The sequence below is a fragment of the Loxodonta africana genome, chromosome 18, assembly GCF_030014295.1.
Source record: "Loxodonta africana isolate mLoxAfr1 chromosome 18, mLoxAfr1.hap2, whole genome shotgun sequence".
NCBI classification, from domain to species: domain Eukaryota; kingdom Metazoa; phylum Chordata; class Mammalia; order Proboscidea; family Elephantidae; genus Loxodonta; species Loxodonta africana.
Genome location: NC_087359.1, coordinates 56,557,511 through 56,579,444, shown reverse-complemented (window position 1 = coordinate 56,579,444; position 21,934 = coordinate 56,557,511). Strand labels below are relative to the sequence as shown.

The window sequence follows — 21,934 nt, the reverse complement described above, 5'->3', positions numbered from 1 at the left end:
GAAGCACCTGATTCCATGAAGGCATCATGGAAAAAATAAGCTTTGAGTCTTGAAGCATCCTTTGAAGTCCTTGAGCGAGGAGGGGTTTGCCTAGCAAAGAAGATTATTCTAGACAGAAAATAGCATTTGCAAAAATGTGGGGTAAATATCAAAGAATCTCAAAAAGTAAGGATATATTAAAAAAAAAGGAAAAAAAATCCTTTTTTTTTTCTAAGGATATATACATATGGTAAAAATACAAAAATTGAAAAGAGTATAGTCTGAATATTTCAACTTTAGTATAATCTGTGTCTCATTTGGAATAAATGTAGCATGTTTTTTGTTAAGGGACCATATAGCATAAATGAAATTTTTGCATGAATATTTGATTTATAAGAAATGTTTGTCAAATTCAGATGTCAACGAAGAACTTCCAGCTAGACGAAAACGAAATCGTGAAGATGGGGAAAAGACGTTTGTTGCGCAAATGACAGTATTTGATAAAAACAGGTAATGTTGGACAAGTGTGGTTCTCATAATGTTCTAGAAAGATTTTAATTCTGAAGCAGACTATTGGTGATATTAAATATTTCTTTGCCTTTGTTTCTCTTTAGTTTATGGGTGAAAAAACGACTTTGTAAATCCTGGACTTTTCTCTTTATCACATAAAGAGCAATACATGAATGGCTCAGTTAAGACTGTTTATTCAGCAAGTGTTTCTGAGTGTTAGGTCTTCCCCAGACACTGTTCTTAGACAGTGAGAAGGCAACAAAGTCCCTGCCTTCGTGAAGCTTAAATTCTAGTGGAGGAAACAGACACCACCCCAAAAGAATTATATCAATTTAGTGGAAATAAACACCACTCCCAAAATATTGTAACAACTTAGTGGTGAGTGCAGTGAAGAAAAAGAGCGTAACTGGTTACAGTTTTATGTAGAGAAAGCCCCTAAGAGAGGGTAATAGTTGAGCAGAGACTTGAATTAAGTGGGTCCCATGCAGATCTTGGAGTTATGTATTTACTAAAGTTAAGGAAGAATATTGGGTGTAATCATAATTGTGTGGCTACGTGTGCACTTGGCAGAGGGTAGCAGAGAACCTTTGGGTTTAGAATCATCTCTCTGCAGTTTCTATTTGATAACGAAGTGTCTTAGGACCAGTAAAACAAATTCTAGGAAGCAACTGCTCTCTTCTTTTTTGGCAGGATTGCGGGGGGGTGGAGATTAAACCTGTGGCATCCAGTGGTTTCTTGTCACAGGGTGCCCACTGACTGTCAGCATAGTTCAGTGTCAACCAGGTATAGGAGAAAGAGCCAAGAAAAACAAATAGGGCATACCTCCTATTTATTCTTTATAAAGTATTAGACGTTTAATGTAATCACTTATTAGCCACCAGGTAAAGAAGGGTGCAAGGCTATTAACAAGAAAGCAAAGATGATTAGAAATAATGACATCGACTTAATCTACCATGTCGTGAATTAGAGTATATCACTTAATGTTGGAGCCCTGGTGGCATAATGGTTAAGAGTGCGGCTGCCAACCAAAGGGTCACCAGTTCAAATCCACCAGCCGTTTCTTGGAAACCCTATGGGGCACTTCTACTCTGTCTTATAGAGTTGCTGTGAGTTGGAACCAACTCGATGGCACCTGACAACAACACTTAATGTTACTGGTAGAAACCAGTATAGAGTTTGTCTTTTAAAGTCAGAAATTTGAATGTGGATCAAAGATTTGAACGTAAACCAACAGAATGATAAAGTAATAGAAGACAGTGGTCAATACGGAAGGTAGTTGGGATGTGGCACACTGGGATCCATCAATATTGGTATATGTTCTGTTTTAGGCAAGATGGGAGTACATTATGTTATTTAAAAAAATTTTTTTTCCAGATATGTTAACATTCCTTGTACATATGAAATACTGCTTTTTAGTTAATGAAAAAAATACCTAGAAACCATGGGAGACTTTTTCCCCATCTTTTTATTTTTAAAATTTCCAAACCTATAAATACGTTTAAAGAATAATACAGTGAACATGGCAAACAAGCATAACCTAGATTGATCAGTTATTAACATTTTGCCACATTTGGTTTTTTGTGTGCTTTTTGTGTGTGTATGTATGAGCGGGTTTTTTTTTTTTTTTTCCTCAAACCGTTTGAAAGTTAAGTTTTCTTCACTCCTAAACACATTAGCACATATCTTCCAAGAACAAAGACATTCCCCTGCATAAACCACAGTACACTTGTTGTATTCAGGCAACTGAACATAATACAACAGATAAAATACTGTCCCCCCAATTGACCGTAATAATGTCTTTTATAAGCTCTTTCTCCTACTCCCCATCAGTGATTGAGAACTGTAGCTAGTTTTCATGTATCTGTCCGGATTCCTTCAATTTGAAACAATTATCCAGACTTTTTTTTTTTTACCCTTTGTGATACTTATTTTTAGAACAGATAATTAGTTTTGCAGAATGGCTTTCAGTTTGGACTTGTATCATTGTTTCCTCATGATTAGATTCAGGTTAAACATTTTTGGCGGGAAACTCTGTGCACATCACTACAGACACAAGGTTTGATTACTTGGTTAAATTGGCGTTCACCACGTTTCTCCATTGTAAAGGTACTTTTTTCCCTTTGTGATTAGTATGTAAATTTGGTAATACCTGAAATTGGGCAAATTTCTTTTTTCCCCAGTAGTCTTTCACCTAATGGTTATAGAATCCATTGAAGTTTCTTGCTTGAATAAATCATTATTACGGCATTTGCCAACTGGTAACTTCTGTCATTTCTTTCACATTTATTAAAGAAGAGCTTTTCTTTCCTCAACTTTTTTTTTTTAGCATCAGCATGGATTAATGAAGTTTGTTTATTCATTCTGTTGTAATCCATTTTATGTTATTCATTTTGAGGCACAAGTTGTCCTAAATTTGGTCAGGAGGAGCCCTCTAAGGAGGCTCTTATGTCCTTTTGATTTTCTTTTTTTTTAAGTATTTCCTTATTTTCTGAAATAGTAAAATATTCTAGGCTTACCTTTTCCTACCTCTGCTCTGCAATTGGCCATTTCTTCAAGGAATCCTCCTTCCTTTTAGTAGGTAGATGGTATTTATAAGTCAAGATCTTGAGACTAGATGTATGAAAACTGTTATCTATATTCTCAAAGAAGTTAAAAGTCTTCGTAAAGAATGATCAAAATTCAAAAGCCATATAGGAAAGTATTAAATCTTTAGCAAAAAAAAAAAAACTTTCAAAAAGCAAAAGCCATCATAAAGAAAGTCAAAATAAAAATGACAAGTCAGGAGGAAATTATTTCAATTCCTGTTATAGACAGATGTCTTATCCTCTAATATAAAGAAATCATACCAATTAAAAAGGTAAAGGCGGCAACCCAATAGAAGAATGGATAAAGGATATACATAGAAAGTTTATACAAGAAAAGAAAGTATATATGCTTCTTAAACAAAAATAAACAAGGCATCTGAATTAAAGTCCACTGAGATACCATTTTTTCACTTATCAGATTGGCAGAGATCAAAAAGCTTGATAAAGCACTGTTGATGAGGCTGTGGGGAAAAAGTCCTCATACATTATAGGTAGAGTAAGTTGGACTGTAGCTGTCAAATGTACAGCCATAAAATGGAATATTACATAAAAAAAAAAAAATTACATAGCCATGTAAAAAAATGAGAGAAGCTACTTTTTAACTTAGAAGCATATGAATGTATTACTTATTCAGATAAAACTTAGATTAGATTTTTGAAAGTTGAATGGCTTTGCTGAATATACTATGGTAGTAGACTAAATTCAAGTAGAACAACATAGAACAAAGACAAAAATTCTTAAGTCTCATAATCATTTGGTGTTAAGAATCAGACTTTGAAACAGACTGCCTGGATTCAGTTGCTAGTTTTGGCTGTTTACTGTGATAATAAAGCAAGTTACTGAACACCTCTGTGCCTCAGTTTCCTTCTCTGAAAAATAGCACCTAGTTTATGGAGTTGTTAGAAGATTAAATGAACTGCGAAGTGTTTAGAATAGTGCCTGGCACATAATAAACAATAAATGTTAGCTATTATATTACTACCTAACAGAATTTCTCTTACAACTGGTGAAAAGAAGCTTAGTGATTAATTATTGAGCATGGTTGAAGAATGGTATTTTGGGTGGTAGTGGTTACCAGCGCTTTTTTTTTTTTATAATTGTTTTTTAAGTGAAAGTTTACAAATCAAGTCAGTCTCTCGCACAAAAACTTATATACACTTTGCCACATATTCCTAATTACTCTTCCCCTGTTGAGACAGGCTGCTCCGTCCCTCCACTCTCTCTTTTCATGTCCATTTCGCCAGCTTCTAACCCCCTCTACCCTCTCATCTCCCCTCTGGGCAGGAGATGCCAACATAGTCTCAAGTGTCCACCTGATCCAAGAAGCTCCTCACCAGCATCCCTCTCCAACCCGTTGTCCAGTCCAATCCATGTCTGAAGAGTTAGTTTTGGGAACGGTTCCTGTCCTGGGCCAACAGAAGGTCTGGGGGCCGTACCGCCAGGGTCCTTCTAGTCTCAGTCAGACCATTAAGTCTGGTCTTTTTATGAGAATTTGAGGTCTGCATCCCACTGCTCTCCTGCTCCCTTAGGGGTTCTCTGTTGTGTTCCCTGTCAGGGCAATCATTGGTTGTAGCCAGGCACCATCTGTTTCTTCTGGTCTCAGGCTGATGTAGTCTCTGGTTTATGTGGCCCTTTCTGTCCCTTGGGCTCGTAATTACCTTGTGTCCTTGGTGTTCTTCATTATCCTTTGATCCAGGTGGGTTGATACCAGTTGATGAATCTTAGATGGCCACTTGCTAGTGTTTAAGACCCCAGGTGCCACTCTCCAAAGTGGGATGTACAGTGTTGTCCTAATAGATTTTATTATGCCAATTGACTTAGATGTCCCCTGAAACTATGGTACCCAAACCCCCACCCCTGCTATGCTGGCCTTTGAAACATTCAGTTTATTCAGGAAACTTTGCTTTTGGTTTAGTCTAGTTGTGCTGACCTCTCCTGTATTGTGTGTTGTCCTTCCCATCACCTAAAGTAGTTCTTATCTACTATCTAATTAGTGAATTCCCCTCTCCCACCCTCCCTCACTCCCCCCTCTCGTAACCATGAGGTTACCAGTATTAAGGCATAGAAAGAATTACATAAACTATATAAAGTCATGTGCCGCATAACATCTGTTTGGGTAACATTCTACCACATATACGTCTGTGGTCCCGTAACAGTTATAAAAGTTCAGACACCCTGATCAGAGAACAGAACATAGCAGACGTAACTGGATATAGTAAACATAATAGCTTCCTGCACATAACACATGTGTCTCATGTATCTTGTATACAAAGCAGGCATATAATGGTACAGTACATATAAAAACCTACAATACTGTGTCTTGATAGTCATAATAAACACCGTGTTATTGGCCCTTATACGTACTGTACTGTACTTTCTGTAGTTATTTTAACATGAACTTTCCCTACTTAACAAGTAAAAAGTTTATCCTATAACAGTGTATGCTTTGACTCATAGGCAGCAGCTTCCAATCTCATGTATCACGAGTCTCTTGAATGTTGTAGCGTTATCTCTGTTTAATTTTCTTTTGAAAATATTACTGTGATATGCATCATGGCTCCCAAACACAGCAAAACCAGCACTCGTGATAGCAGCTGCAAGAGGCAAAGAAGAAGTATCAATTTGGAAGTGAAACAAGGTTATTAAACAACATGAAGGTGGAAAATCACTGAATATTACTGCTCGCAATTTGGGCATGTTTGTACAGCGTCCAAATCACATAACATCCTATTTCTGAGAACTGTGGACGTTAAGTGACACATGACTGTATATACACACAAATATGTACACATACATTATAACTACTGTGAGTATGGATGTAAATTACTTGATTGGCCCGGTATTTAATTTATTCATTCCTGAAATATTTATTGAGCACCTATATGTGCCAGGGGCCCTTATATAATCTTACAGTTATCACAGTCATTATTATCGTCAATTAGTTTACTGGTCAAGTATAAGCAGTAAAGAATTCTAGTTCAAGCATTTACAATAGTTAACAGAGGCGTAATTCTTAGTGGTTTCCTAAGGCAAGTGGTGTAACACTCTTCTGCCATTTTTTGAAGTATAAAGCCTACACACGCTTTATAATTAACATTCAAGACAACCAGGTTTTGAGACTTTAGGCATATTATAGTTAAAATGTATAAAGTTTTCTGAGTAACTATAGTAATGAAGTAATTCTGTAGTAAATCAGTAAAATTGCTATTGTCAGCACTGGAGTATAGGCATATTTTAAAATCTTGTTGGATGTGTAAATTAGTTTACAAGTTTAACAAAGACTTTTTAATATAAAACTAGAGATGTAGAATTTGTGTACATAAAATAACATACAGGTTACTCTAAAGTGTATGTGTTTGTCTAACAGGCGCTTACAGCTTTTAGATGGGGAATATGAAGTAGCCATGCAGGAAATGGAAGAATGTCCTATAAGCAAGAAAAGAGCAACATGGGAAACTATTCTTGATGGGAAGGTATGGACTACTTAGAAGGTTGAGCATGTTATAATTACGAACTCTCCTTTTTGATGTTTTCTTCCCCAAATGCAAATTTATGTGGAGGTAAAGTCTTTCATGTCTATACTTTGAAAAGTGTAAGTAAAAATGATCTAGTCAGAGCATTTAATGGAAGGCCTCATCTTTGGAGCCAGACTACCTGAGTTCATGTCTCAGTTCCATCACTTGCTAGTTATGTGGCGTTTGGCAAGTTACTGACTTGGTCTCATTTTTTCTCATCTTTAAAATGAGGCGTAGAATTGATGGGTTAAATGAGATAATAAAATGTGCTTAGCACCATGCCTGGCATAAGATAAGTGCTCAATAAATGTTAACTGCTATTATTTTAAGTCCTAGTGACAGTAGCATCAGGTAATGTGATGACTAGTAATCAGCAGAACTTAGATGAAGCATACTTAAAATAACTCTTTTAAGAGACAGAAAAGAAAAAAAATAGGCAAACATATATTTTCTTGGCTAGGAACACTTAACAAAATAAAAATGTCAGTTACTTCTAAATTTACCAGGTCAATGCACACAAAACGAAATTCCTAAAAGATTTTTTTGAGCATTAAAATTAGTCTCAAGTTAACCTAGAAGAATAAGTATGTAACGATACAGAGTTATAGAGATGTGTACTCAGGAGAGCCTTGACTTTCCAGGTAGTAGAATATACTGTTAGCTAAAAGAATTCAAACTCTGTTACGAGCATAGGAATGAACAAGCAGATCACTGATGTATCGTCCCGAAATAGTTGCCTGTGTATTTGGAATTTGGTTTATGATGAATGTGGTGCTGTAGATCTGTATGTGGGAATGATGGACTGTTCCTTAATAATTCTGGCAGAGCTGTTCTCTAGCCATCTGGAAATAAACCTAATAAATTCCAGTAGGCTTAGAAACAAATGTTAAAATTAACACAACCTAACTGTAGAAAAAATGTAGATGAGTATTAACATACCCTTGTGGTGAGGAAGGCCCTTCTAATTATACAAAAGCTAAATGCGTAACGTAAAAAATTGATGAATTAAATCATTTCTGTATTGCAAAAAATCTAAAGGTAAAAAGAGAAATGATGAACTGGGAGAAAATATTTGCAATGCACAAAAGGCTAATATGGATACACAGTTTTATAAATGAGTAATAAAAAAAAAGAAGTAATCCAGTAGGAAAAATGGATGAAGGATGACCAGGCGGTTCTTAAGAACAAATGTAGATGCCTAGTAAAAATTTTAAAAGATGTTCATCCTTATTAGTATTCAGAAACATGCAAAAAAAAAAAATCAGATGTGATGTTTTTGACTACTAGTGTGATGAAGATTAAAAGAATTGACAGTTTCTGGCGCTGTTGGGGGTGTAAGGATCCATTACGCTAAAATAATGCTTTGATGTAAGAAAAGTTGGTACAGTCTTACTGGAGGGAAGATGAACAGTATGTAGAAAAATTAAAATTCTGTATGTAGTTTTAACAGTAAGTCGGATAATTTTGTCAAAAAGGAGTAACAGGTTAAGTGAAGATGTAGGTAGTAGCTCTTCTCAGCATTTTTTAAATAGTGAAAAATTGGAAACTTAAATCTAAACAGCCCTTAAAAAGTATGATTACAATGTGGAAAAGAACATTTCCATGATATTTAAATTTTAGTAGTAGTGTGCATCATCCCATTTTTAGTAAATTAATATGATAATATCTCTCTAGGTGATGGGATTTCAATTAATTTTCATTTCTTCATACTTACCTATAGTGTTTTCATAATCTACAGGCATTTATTTTTTGTAGATCTTTTTGCTTTAAGTTTCTTACTTAAAATATGTCAAGTTTATACACGAGAACATAAGAATTATATATATGAGATTTTAAAATAAATTGTTTGCAGCCAAATAAAATGGACATCCTTCCAACTCAGGACATACAGATTTACCTCTTTCTAAAAGCCCTGTGGTATTCTTTTAAGAAAGTGTCCCATAGTTTACTAAACCAACCCCATTTTAATGGATAGTTAGGTTATTTTAATTTTTTACATTTGTAGAAATGCTGTAGTAAATATACTTGTATGTGTGCTTTTCTGCATTGTGAATATTTTTATAAGCTAGGCTCCTGAATATGATTTTGCTGTGTCAAAACCAGTTTATATGATCACATATTTAGCTTGTTCCAGTCTAAAATTATAATTTTAAAAGGATTGTTTGTAATAAAGATGTAGCAGTTTAGTCTTGTTATGGCAGTTCAAAAAGAAATAGGAACTTACTGAAGGTTCCTGTGAAAGAGAATGACATGAAAGAAGTCTATGAAAAGGTTATTTGGACTCCCATATATGGATTGGGAAGTAAAAGTGAAAAAAAGCAGGAAAAGTAGCTGAGATACTGTAATAAGGCAATAAGGATCTATACCATTGCTGTGATTATTGAAAGGAGAGGAAGAAATGATAGACATTTCAGCAGGGACTTGGTGATGAGAAAAAAAATAGGGGTCCAATGTGATTCCAATTTTTCGAGTTTAGGATTACTAGTAGGATAATGCTAAAAACAATAATTGTACCCAGGAAGGAAAATTTATTTTAGAAGATAATGGATTTACTTCTAAACATATTTGGGTCCAAGTGACAATATCCAAGAAACAATTGAAGATACGGGTTTAGAGCTCAAGTATAAAGATAGGAATGGAGGACCAATTTGTGATGATCATCGCAGGATAGAACGTTGAGGATGAATGAGAGATTGGGGCATAGAGCTAAAAGTTAGCTTAGGAATTGAGACCAAGAGAAGAGTTGTCTTATAAATAATTAGGGGTGGACAAGGAAAGCAAAAGATGGTTCAATGTGCCGAAACCAGAGAAGGAAGAATAGGCATTGTTAATGCAGCTGAGGGAAGTCGAGGAAAATCAGTCATTGCCAAAGCTATTCAATTTACAAAAGGAAAAGTAATTGGTCGCTTAAGAGCAGAGGTTGAAAACTGGCAGGCTTTTGAGTACCACAGGTTTTTAAAAGACTTTTTGAATTGGTTTCCAAACCACTGCCATCGAGCCAATTCCAACTCATGGTGACCCTATATGACAGAGTAGAACTGCCCCCCATAGGATTTTCAAGGCTGTAAATCTTCACGGAAGCAGACTGCCACATCTTTCTCCCGCGGAACAGCTGGTAGGTTCAAACCACTGACCTCTGGTTAACAGCTGAATGCTTTAACCACTGCACCACCAGGGCTCCTCCTTGAATTGGTTACCCATGTTCAAAAATGGGAAGATTTCCTAAGTAAACTTGGAGTTCTGGCTTCTTTTGAAAAAACGTGAATATCTGCCTGTACTGGGCCAATATTTACACATGGCAACAATCCAGCTGTTGCTAACGAGCGGCTGCCCCTTTTAGACAGCCTGAGTTCTCCTGTCCTCTGGGGTCTTCTTCATACGTTTACTTTACTTCCCTGGCTGTCACTGTAGGCGTTTGAATTTTCAATGAGTGTCTCTTTGATTTGACTTAAAATAAATAGTTGCTCTTTAATTCCTATAATTTCAGTTTATTGTTTGAATCTTCACTCTTCTCATGTTTTTCTCCTCTTTAGAGGCTGCCTCCATTTGAAACATTTTCTCAGGGACCTACGTTGCAGTTCACTCTTCGTTGGACAGGAGAGACCAATGATAAATCTACAGCTCCTATTGCCAAGCCTCTTGCCACTAGAAATTCAGAAAGTCTCCATCAAGAAAACAAGCCTGGTTCAGTAAAACCTACTCAAACTATTGGTAAGTAAACATCTTTCTATCAAAGTAAAGGTTTTGTAGAGTTAGGACTTAACGTCATTCTTTTCTTCATGTAATTATTATCCAGAAAATAGTATTTGATTTATTAGATTATGAATAAATTAGGGTTCTTCTATATTAAATGTTAAGTTTTGTGTTGAAGCCCTGATTGATGATCCCTTATTCTAAAACCCTTGTGCTAAATGTGTGTGGCAATATCTAATTTTCTTTAGAAATATAACCTGCTGTATAGTATATATGCCATATATAACACCTCCAAGTAGGGTCTATAGATAGCTTCATATTAATTTAGGACAAGTTTTTCTACTAAATAAATTTGCCAGAAACTCATGAAAAATCTCTTGGTTTTAAGAGCTTTTTTTATATTTTGGAATTGCAAATTTAAGGGGTTTGGAACTATACTTTTTATAATTCATGTAAAAAGCTGTATATGTTGTAGCACTGAATTCAGTATTACAGAATATTTTTCAAATTTGGGGGCTAGGAGAGAGTCATTGTCATCTGGATTTTATGAGGTTAAGTTTTACAGTAAATACTATGTTTTTGAAGAGGAACACGCTCTCCTGGGTAAAGACCCAAGTTGCAGTGTTCTGTCATTTTGTGTCTGCCTGATAAGGAGCACAGTCCTTGACCTGAGAGCATCTGAATTGTTTTTCTCGAAGTCTGTTTAAAGAAGGCAGAAATCTTAAGACAGCTGTCTTTGACATTGACCACTCATGTCCATTCATTTTATGCAGGTCACTATAATGGTCAGATTAAAGAGATACAAGACACGGCCCACATCAGGGAGAAGATTTCCCAAGTAAATTATAATATGGGCACGTCTCAAAATACTCTGCAGCCACTTAAATGGATAAAAGAATTGTTACAATGTAAAAAATGACTTACGATACATGCTAAAAAAAAGTTTGGTACAAAATTGCATATGTGGAATAGTTATGTCAGCAAAAATATTCTTTTTTTCTTAAGTCTAAAAGGAAATATTCCAAAACTATTTTCTGTGATTATCTTTTGGATTTGGAGTGATTTTTATACAATCAGTTTTTATTTAGTTTCTGTTAGACTAACACTTAGTGGGTGCCTGCAAACTTGGGCACTGGGAATATGAAGACCAATTAAAACCACACACTGACCTTCAGAGTGCTTAAAACTTACTATAGTGACCATGTATAATTACGTGGGTTACTTTTATAATGGATTAGGACAAAAGGAGGTGGTTTTTAAGGGGAAAAATGGGTCCTGCCAATAAAGGTTTAGCATCTAATTAGGGGTGCTGGTTAATCTATGATCATCAGTTGAGGTAAGAGCAGTAATTGTGTTAAATACCATAGTTAGAATTCTGTGAAACCTTTAGTGTTTTAATCATTTTGGTAAGATATATTACTTATAAAAGCAAATATTTTCATTAAATATAAAAGCATATATTTTCAGCTGTTAAAGAATCACTGACTACAGATCTACAAACAAGAAAAGAAAAAGATACTTCAAATGAAAACCGACAAAAATTAAGAATATTTTACCAGGTAAACATAGCTCACCCTTCTTTTTTAAGTAATAGTGAAAATGTTTTGATGTTAACAGCTGAAGTATTTTGGTACATTAAATAAAAAGAATGTCTTTAACTTAAGTTTCCTTTTAGATTGTTTCTCTTTTAAATTATGTTTACAGATGAAATTGAAACATATTTTGAGATGTGAAAGTTGGGAGTTTGTTGTTTTTTTTCCCAGTTCCTTTATAATAACAATACAAGACAGCAGACTGAAGCAAGAGATGACCTGCATTGCCCTTGGTGCACTCTGAACTGTCGCAAACTTTATAGTTTACTCAAGCATCTTAAACTCTGCCATAGCAGATTTATCTTCAATTATGTTGTAAGTAACTTTTCGCTTTTTTTCTTACCAGTAAAATAAAGTACAATAAATGTAAGAAAACCTGAGTTTAAAAAGTTACCGTTTGTGAATAAGTACCAAAATGTTTGCTATTGAAGGATGGCTATATACATGGATTACAATGAATGATTCATTTTACATACATTTGGAACAATAATTAATATTTGTATATTGTACATGTATTGACTCACATTATCCTCACAGAATTATTTTTGAATTAGGTGGTATTTTCCTTACTCTTGGTCAGGCAAGAAATAATTTGTGCAAAGTCATCAAGCCCGGATTTCAAACACGTCTTTTGATTCTAGGTCTGTCACTTTCTGTTCTCTATGCTGATGTGCCTGGCCTGTTTTAGGCTTCAAAATTCAAGAACCCACAAATACTTTTTTATTAACTAAATTGGAGACTAGGTATTTAGGGTAGGATAATTTTTTCTTTCCTAAACACCTTGCCATTTTTGTTACAGTATCATCCAAAAGGTGCTAGGATAGATGTTTCTATCAACGAGTGTTATGATGGCTCCTATGCAGGAAATCCTCAGGATATTCATCGCCAACCTGGATTTGCCTTTAGTCGAAATGGACCAGTAAAGAGAACTCCTATCACACACATACTTGTGTGCAGGTAGGTTAAAAAAAAAAAAAAAAAGGCTGTATAACAAAAAGTTCATTCCCTGACTCCTTGATGATGTTGGAGGAATCAGAAAAGAGTGGCTGCTTGCTGTTCAGGTGGAAATCACCAGTGCAACATAGTCTGGGGGTGGTTTAATCCTTTGTAACCCTCCCCAGCTTTAATTTCCCAAGGGGCTTTTTTATGTCTTCCTTAAAGCTTTTCCCTGTGTTTTAGCTGTTAATGTCACACGGCTGCATTGGTTAGTGGCATTAAAGCCTCCTCCCAGTGAAGATGCTGGGTGAAATACAAAGAAGCCTGCTACTTACTGTCACTTAGTATTCTGCGTGATAGTACCCAGCTAGCCAGTATCTGGGGCTGGTTTTCCTTGTTCGGCCTTATAATCACCTTGGTACATTCATGGCAGCTGATTGACTACTGAGATTAAAGTTATCAAAAGGAATTTTTTATTTTTGTAAAACCAGTTAAAAAAAAAATCCTCAAATGGCTGTGTAATAATCTGTAATAACACTGTATAATCAGTGCTGTGGTTTTTCTGCTTTGTGAATATACCTAAATGTCTTAGGATACACATTTGGGACATATGTAGGACTTTATGTGCATATTCTCAGCTTCTTTTTCTCTAACTAGCTCTTTTTCCCTTTAATCATGTTTCTCTTTTTTCTAGATTTTTCAAACCCAGAAAGACAAGTTTATCTTTAATATTTTGGTATTTAAATTGATATATAATAGGTCTGCTTCATGTTATATACAGAAAGAAAATAATCTTTGTTATAGATTTTTTTTCAGGGATTGCCTCAAATAGAGTTGATTTGTGGTCAGTTTTGTAAAATGGTAATATTGTCAAATTTTTGCAGCTCTCAAGTCAAAGTCATGTAATTACATGATGTAGATAGTATATTGTATCAGTGTTTCTTTATTTCTTTAGGCCAAAACGAACAAAAGCAAGCATGTCTGAATTTCTTGAATCTGAAGATGGAGAAGTGGAACAGCAACGAACGTACAGTAGTGGACACAATCGCCTGTATTTCCATAGTGATACCTGCTTACCTCTCCGTCCACAAGAAATGGAAGTAGATAGTGAAGATGAAAAAGATCCTGAATGGCTAAGAGAAAAAACCATTACAGTAATTATTATTATCATTATTAGTAGTGATCTTTAGAATTTTATGGTTAAATGAATTTTGAAAACTGTTAGCAGTTTAATATGAATTAGACTTTTGACTCAGTAAAGGAAGTTTTGCTAAACTAAGGAACTTGGGGATCTATACTTTTAGAATTGTGCCATTTAAGAAGGTCACCAACTAAAGGGAAGACAGGTTTTCCTAGTGTGACTTTGTGTTGGGTATTTTCATGTGTAATATGTATAGAAACTATTTCATAGCTTAGTTTAAGAAATATTGCCTTTCATATAAAGAAGTTATATTTTTAGTTGCAGAATATTCTATTTTTTACATTCTCACAAATTGTTTCTTAGAAATACCGATTACATTCATCCTGTATTTAGTAGGTTTTTTTTTTCTTTTTAGCAAATTGAAGAATTTTCTGACGTTAATGAAGGAGAGAAAGAAGTGATGAAATTATGGAATCTCCATGTCATGAAGCATGGGTAGGGTATTTCTAAATTAAATATTCTGTTTACCTTATACTCTTGCTGCTTCACATTCTATAAATCTGTTAGAATCTTATTAAAAATTCCATTAATTTAGATATATGTCCCAAATCTCATCATAGTCCAAAGTATTATAACTGCATGTAGGAAGATGGTGATGTTCAAAGAATGTGTATCATTCCACCTAACAGGAGATTATTTTTTAATTTCTCTAAAACAGTCCTCAAGTTTTTTTCTTTTAATATTTACATTAAAAAGCTTTAACGTTACCATCAGTTGAATTGAATTTAACGTTTTCACTTATTGTGACTTAATAATGTAAAGGCAGCACACCTTCTAAAAGCTCATTAGATTAAAATACTCCCCCCACATTTTTTTAAATTATCCATTTTTCCTTTTACTCATTGCTGTGTGTTACATGCCTGGAAATCCTGAAAATTACTTATCACAGTTACCACCACAGTTTTTTAAGAATTGCTTAATTATCCAGAATAAAATATAAATGGCCTTCCTGATTTCTCATTTGTCACCATTTCAAGGTAGAACCATTCTTACAGTTTTTCATGCCTTTGTGACTCTTTCCCTGTGTGAATATACATATTTTTGTTTTCTACCTGCCTTCTTTATTTAGAACCTTATTTTGTCACAGGGGGTCAGTGTGAGTCGGAGTCAACTCGAAGGTACCCAGCAGCAACATTCTAATGGTACTTGGCTAAGCTCTGGTTAGATTAAATCTCTTTAAATTTCTAAAATGGTAAGCTCGTTCAGGTGATAGAATCTCCACTGCACTATAGTTTTGCTACTGGTTAAATCAGCACTTGCTAGATTTGGGTGTAGTCTTACTGTTCTGTAATGCTTATCACTGTTGCATTTGACAAAAATACTTTGCATCACTGTTATTTTGTGTGTTTTTTTTTTTTTTGTTAAATAGGTTTATTGCTGACAATCAAATGAATCATGCCTGTATGCTGTTTGTAGAAAATTATGGACAGAAAATAATTAAGAAGAATTTATGTCGAAACTTCATGCTTCATCTAGTCAGCATGCATGACTTTAATCTTATTAGCATAATGTCAATAGATAAAGCTGTTACCAAGCTCCGTGAAATGCAGCAAAAATTAGAAAAAGGAGAATCTGCTTCCCCTGCAAATGAAGAAATTAGTGAAGAACAAAATGGGACAGCAAATGGCTTTAGTGAAATTAACTCAAGAGAGAAAGCTCTGGAAACAGATGGTGTCTCAGGGGTTTTAAAACAGAGCAAGAAACAAAAACTCTGAAAAAGCCCGACCCCATATTATGGACAAACACTGAAGTTGCATTCTAGGGAATTCAGCCTCTAGGAAGAGGGTTTTTGTTTTGTTTTGTTTTTAATCATAGGTTCCAAACAGGCACTGTAGACGAAGTAAATGATTTCAACAAGGATATTTCTATCAGGGTTCTTCTTCACTTCATTATGCAAGCATTATGTGTCTATCAGTTTTATTGATGTCATTACAACATTCTCTGGTTTGAGCATGGAAAGCAATACTTGAAAGAAAGCTTTATTTTAACTTCCGACACTTGTCTTATGAAATATTGAATTGATAATTAGAAATTATCTCATATAAATTATTATAATGTTCTTTGCATTTGTGACTGGCTGTTTTTCTACTTCGTAATTGTGAGACATTTTCTTGGGGAAAGAAAATTGAATGCAATTCCCTTTTTAAAAAATTGAAAATTTTTATGAAATTATGTTGGATTACTATTTGCAATCAAACCTTGATCCTTGATTTTGAAATCATTTAACAATTTGGAATGAAAAATTAAAATATTATTTTACATTAAATAAGCTCATTTTACAATTTTAAAATAGCACTTCTTCGTCTTAAGCCTGTTTGAGATGTTAATTTTTCACATTGTTGACAGTGAAATGCCATATTGGTTTATATAGTTACTGACCATTTGTTTTTATGTGGATAATTTTAGTGTTTTGCTCACCCAGTATATTCTTTTAAACTTGAACATTTTGCTGTTCCTGGTTTTTCTTTTTCAATTAGGTGATCCCATGGTAAACTCGGCTGTCCACATCTTTTCATTAGGACGTAAACCAAGGGAAGAGTGAGTTTGGGATTTTTAAGATGCCACTTTCAAGGGGGACTGTTATGCCCTCCCCCGCCCCCCTTTTTGGCGAAGGTGTCTTTGTAATGTATTTCATGATTAGAATATCCAATACAGATAAGCTGACTTGAATCGTTTTGAGCAATTTTGCCCTGTGTTATATGTGTTTTATGCACATATTTGCAGTTGGATTTTTTCCAACAGAAAGTGGTTTCACTACTGGCACATTAACAAGCACCAATAGGTTTTTATTCCAACTCCAAGCACTGTGGTTGAGTAACATCACCTCAATTTTTTATTATCCTTAAAGATATTGCATTTTCATATTCTTTATTTATAAAGGATCAATGCTGCTGTAAATACAGGTATTTTTAATTTTTTAATTTCATTCCACCACCATCAGATGCAGTTCCCTATTTTGTTTAATGAAGGGATATATAAGCTTTCTAATGGTGTCTTCAGAAATTTATAAAATGTAAATACTGATTGGTGTTTAAGATGTGTTTAACTGTGAGACTATTTAACTAATAATGTGGATGTGATTTGTCATCCAGTATTAAGTTCTTAGTCATGGATTTCTGTGTTAAAGAATAGGGAAGAGGGAAACTGCAGTTTTCATTACAGACTCCTTGGTGTTTGGTAAGCTCTCCGAATGATGAGTTACAGCAAACTCTGATGATGCCTCCGGAGAGTGGATCTCACGCATTGCTCTCGGGCTTTAATTTGCTAAAGCTGTGCACATATTGTAAAAAAACAAAAATAGATTATTTTAGGGGAGATGTAGGTGTAGAATTATTGCTTATGTCATTTCTTAAGCAGTTATGCTCTTAATGCTTAAAAGAAGGCTAGCATTGTTTGCACAAAAAGTTGGTGATTCCCTCCCCCAAATAGTAATGAAATTACTTTTGCTGAGTAAACTTTTTATGTCATCTTATAATAAAACCTGGAAAAAACCCTTTGTTTCTATTTATAAAAAAATGCTTTTCTATATGTACCCTTGATAAGAGATTTTGAAGAAATCATGTAAGATGATAAAACATTTGAATGGTACAATAGATGTAAAAAAAAAATTCAGTTTAAAAGAACATTTGTTTTTACATTAAATGTTTATTTGAAATCAAATGATTTTGTACATAAAGTTCAATAATATAAAAGCTGTATTCTGTCTTTGTTTTGTTATGCATTGTTAATGCGTGCATTCCATACTTGGCTAGCAGAATCAGGATCCAGAAAAAAGTACACAAAATAATGGATCCCAGCTAGTAAGAAATGGAGGAAAACATTAATATGAAATCATGCTTTCAATTCTAGTAACATCAATTGCAACTAGTATTTTGTGTGATAATAAGTGGCAAGTGAGGAGTTAGAGAAGGTTGTCATCAAGAGTGTGTGAAAGATGAGGCCACAGCAAGAGGCAGACAGGTCAGTGGAAGAATGCAGGGGATTCCTAAATGGGAAGCTTGAACATGACTGTAGGCTGACAGAGGGGAGGAGATAATATAGTTTACAGTTGGCTACCATTTGTAAAAAAAAAAAAATGCTCGAGCTTTTGTAGAATATCCCTAAAATGATACACGAACAGTTTTTTTCAGGGAAGACAGCTGGATTAAGGGACAGGTGTGGGAAGTAGACTTTTCACTGCCATTTTTGAAACATCTGAATGTACTGCCTATTATTTTTGTATTTCCGATATTTAAGAAGGGGATTGCTTTCCCACTGCGATCCTGTTAGGATGGGTAAGTGCCTAGCACAGAATTTGGAACATGTAGGAACTTAGGAAAATTGTACTGACTTCAGTGTGACTAAAGAAGCTCACTGCCAAAAAGAGTTCCTAAAACATTCAGCTTAAATTTTCTATTTGCTAAGTAGCCTAAAGGTACCTTGCTCTGACACAAATAGAAATATGTGAGGATTTATTACCCTGACTACCATATTAAAGCAGAGCACTTAGCTTTAATGGTGCCCTTTTGTTGACAGTAAAGATCATGGTCCTCCGCCCCTCATCGACCTTGTCTATCTTTCCAGTCTCTCTCACTGTGTATGCAGTCTCCCCTCCAACCAAGTGGATCACCAGGGCACACCACGCTCTGATGTTCTCACGAGGTAGCCTAAGACCTAATTTCTGGAGCATCATGTTTCCATGTACTACTACCTACAAGTGCAATATTTTTATATAGGGATAAAAATTTAAGTAAATTTCTTAGGAGTAAGATTGTTAATTAAAGGCCCAGTGGGATGAGCCACTTTATAAAGCTGGTTCTAGAGAACAAGGTTGTTATCCTTGGGTTACGCTACTGCATCTGTGAAGTACTTTCACATTTCTACCATCCTATCCACATGGCAGGGCTTCAACCAATGGCCACCTGCAGGTGCTCCGTCTCCTGGAATCATATTTGTGTCCAAGTTATTCTGTACTTTCTTCAGAACCTAGATAGCTTTCTTCCTGCTTTTCTAGCATGCTACCACTAGCAGCCATTCTTTCACAGCAATTGAATATCTCTGTGGCAGCACTTGTGCCAAGCACTGGGACTGGGAATTCACCTAAGACTCAGATTCTCCCAGAACTCAGATCAAAACTGCACTTTATTTATTCTTCCTCTTGTCCTTAAAGAAACATATCCCTGTGGTAAGTTATTGCTTATTATTCCAGGGAAAAGGTGAGGCTATACATGTATCAGAAATCCTAAAAGCTTTTTATAATTTGACATTTAGATTTATGAATCACTTAGCACAGTACCCAGAATGTAACAGGGACCCAGTAAATCTTAGCTCCTTTACTAATTCTTGGAGCCCTCGTGGCTCAGTGGTTAAGAACTTGCCTGCTAACCAAAAGGTCCGCAGTTCAGATCCACCAGGCACTCCCTGGAAACCCTATGGGGCAGCTCTACCCTGTCCTATAGGGTTGCTCTGAGTTGGAATCAACTGAACGGTAATGGGTTTTTTTGTTGTTACTAATCCAACTAGGATTTTCTTCTGAGTTCTAAATTATCCTTATTTCTCTTATTTGGGGGGCTGAGTCTTCTGTGAGGTCTTGCAGCAGAAGGACGGTGGTTGCCATGTGAGTAAGCAACCAAAGCCTTATTTCTCTTCAATACTGAGCACCTACTATGGCCTACACATTAGGTAGCCACCAGGGATACAATGATGAATAAACCAGACGTTGTACCTGTCCTTGTGAATCTTAATTTTTAGAGAGACATTCACTTGCGTTTTAGTAAACCATGTTTCAAAGTATCTAATCTCAAACTAGGGTCCTGAAATTTAGGGCTGTGTGGTAGGAGAATTAATGGGCTTTGGAGCTGACAGGCTTGGATTTGAACCCCAACTTTGGTGATTTTGTGGCTTTATAACTGTTAGGAGTTACTTAACTATACTGAATTTGTGTCCTCACTGCAAAATGGGATTAAAATACCTCCCTCAGTAAAGTCTTTCTAAGGATTAAATTCACAGAAATCTTTTGGGATTAATAGTCTCATTCTCCCACAAAACTACAACTGTTTTAACACTGCTTTATGTACGTAAGATTAATGCATAGAAGGGGCACAGAAAGGCCAATACTGTTTTAAAAAAAAAAAAATTTTAGTCAGCATTAAATATGGGACAAAATCTTTAGTGAGAGGGATTAGTTTTATTTTACTAAATATTTTTTTGTTTTTTAACAAGAAAAGTCTTAGTTCAAAATAATTTATTAAATGTCCAAATATCAGGAAATGTTGACAACTTTGGGATTTCACATACCAGTAATCTACTAAAAAATTTTTTTTGGCTTATTTTGTCATATAAGGACTTTTACAAACGAAACAAGCAAAGCTACTATCTACTGTCACTTTCATTTTTATAAAAGGACAGAACAACAACAACAAAAAGGCAAGGAGGATAATTTTAAAGGACACTAGTCATTTAAACAAATTAAAATTTACAACAACAAAAAAAACCACTATGGAGACCACTTTTAGTTGTTTTGCTTGCACAATAGAATCATCTAGTTTCTTTAAAACAAAACCTGAGCTTTACTTCTTGTTAGGTGCCCTCAAGTTGGTTCTGACTCATAGTGACCCTATGTACAATGGAAGAAAACACTGCCTGGTCCTGCGCCATCCTAAGACCAATTAAACCAGAACCTTTGATATTTTCTAAAACTCTCCAGGTGATCTGTGTGCAGCTAGGATACAAAACCTCAAGGAATGTATAATCTTAGTGGGTTTAAAGGATATGTCACAAGCTCAAACACCTAGTTCAGTGAGTTAACCAGCTGAGTATTATACCAATTTAGGAAGACTGAAAAAGGAGGGGGGGGGAATACAAGAGAACCAGAATCAGAATGGCATCAGACTTTTCAACACCAGAAGCTAGAAGACAATGAACCAATGTATTGTAAAGGAAAATTCTCTCCAACACAATTCTGAACAAGCCACTATCAAGCGAGCATAGGATAGAATACAAAGATCTTTCAGACCTTTCAGTTCTCAAAATATTTAACTCTTGGGGGCACCCTTCCCAGAAGTGGAGGAAGTGCTCCACGAAAAATAAGGGAATAATCCAAGAAAGGGGAAGCCATGGAATACTATACATGTGGGTAGGTCTGGACCAGTTTAGGGCATAACTAAATGAGTGTGTTGCTGTCAATAATAGTTGTCAAAATAGTTTGTTGATCCTCAAGATACTAGCAAACCAAATCCAATAGGATATTAAAAGGATTATGCACCATGAGCAATTTTATCCCAGGAATACAAGGGTGGTTCAACATTAGAAAATAAATGTAATACACAACATTAATAGAATGAAGGGGGGTAAAACAAAAGATCATTTCAATAGAGCAGAAAAAGAATTTGACAAAATTTCTAGCTTTTATGATAAAAACACTCAGAAAGCTAGAAACAGAAGGGAACTTTAATAAACTTAACCATGGGGTAAAACTACAAAACATTGCTGAAAGAAATTAAAAATGGCTTAAATAAATGGGAAGGCATCCTGTGTTTATGGATATGAAGACTTAATATTGTTAAAAAAAAAAAAAAAAATGAGAGCCAAAATTCCAACAGCCTTTTTTGCAGAAATGCGAAAGTCAATCCTCAAAATTCATATGGAATTGCCCGAACAACTAAAACAATACTGAAAAAGTTGGGAGTCGCGCTTCCCAACTGCAAACGTATTACAAAGCTACAGTTATCAAAGCAGTGTGGTACTGGCTTAAGGATAAATATACACAACAGCATAAGGATAAACATAAAGAATAAAACTGAGAGTCTAGAAATAAACCCATACATCTATGGCCAACTGATTTTTTTTTTTAATTAATTTTTATTAAGCTTCAAGTGAACATTTACCATTCCAATCAGTCTGTCACATGTAGGTTTACATACATCTTACTCCCTTCTCCCACTT

At 35.1% G+C, this 21,934-nt stretch overlaps 1 protein-coding gene across 2 annotated transcripts in view; it reads left to right on the top strand.

Moving 5' to 3' along the window:
* SUZ12 (SUZ12 polycomb repressive complex 2 subunit) overlaps positions 1-21,606 on the top strand; it is a 47,599-nt gene extending 25,993 nt beyond the window's left edge. For both annotated transcript variants that reach the window (XM_010594208.3, XM_003414529.4), the window contains 9 exons: positions 396-489; positions 6,442-6,547; positions 10,123-10,300; positions 11,750-11,841; positions 12,046-12,189; positions 12,674-12,831; positions 13,766-13,964; positions 14,367-14,446; positions 15,381-21,606. In XM_010594208.3, the coding sequence (XP_010592510.1) occupies positions 396-489; positions 6,442-6,547; positions 10,123-10,300; positions 11,750-11,841; positions 12,046-12,189; positions 12,674-12,831; positions 13,766-13,964; positions 14,367-14,446; positions 15,381-15,726 (1,397 nt within the window). In that variant the 3' untranslated portion in view covers positions 15,727-21,606. The remainder of the gene's footprint in view (positions 1-395; positions 490-6,441; positions 6,548-10,122; positions 10,301-11,749; positions 11,842-12,045; positions 12,190-12,673; positions 12,832-13,765; positions 13,965-14,366; positions 14,447-15,380) is intronic.
* Positions 21,607-21,934: the final 328 nt, after the last annotated feature.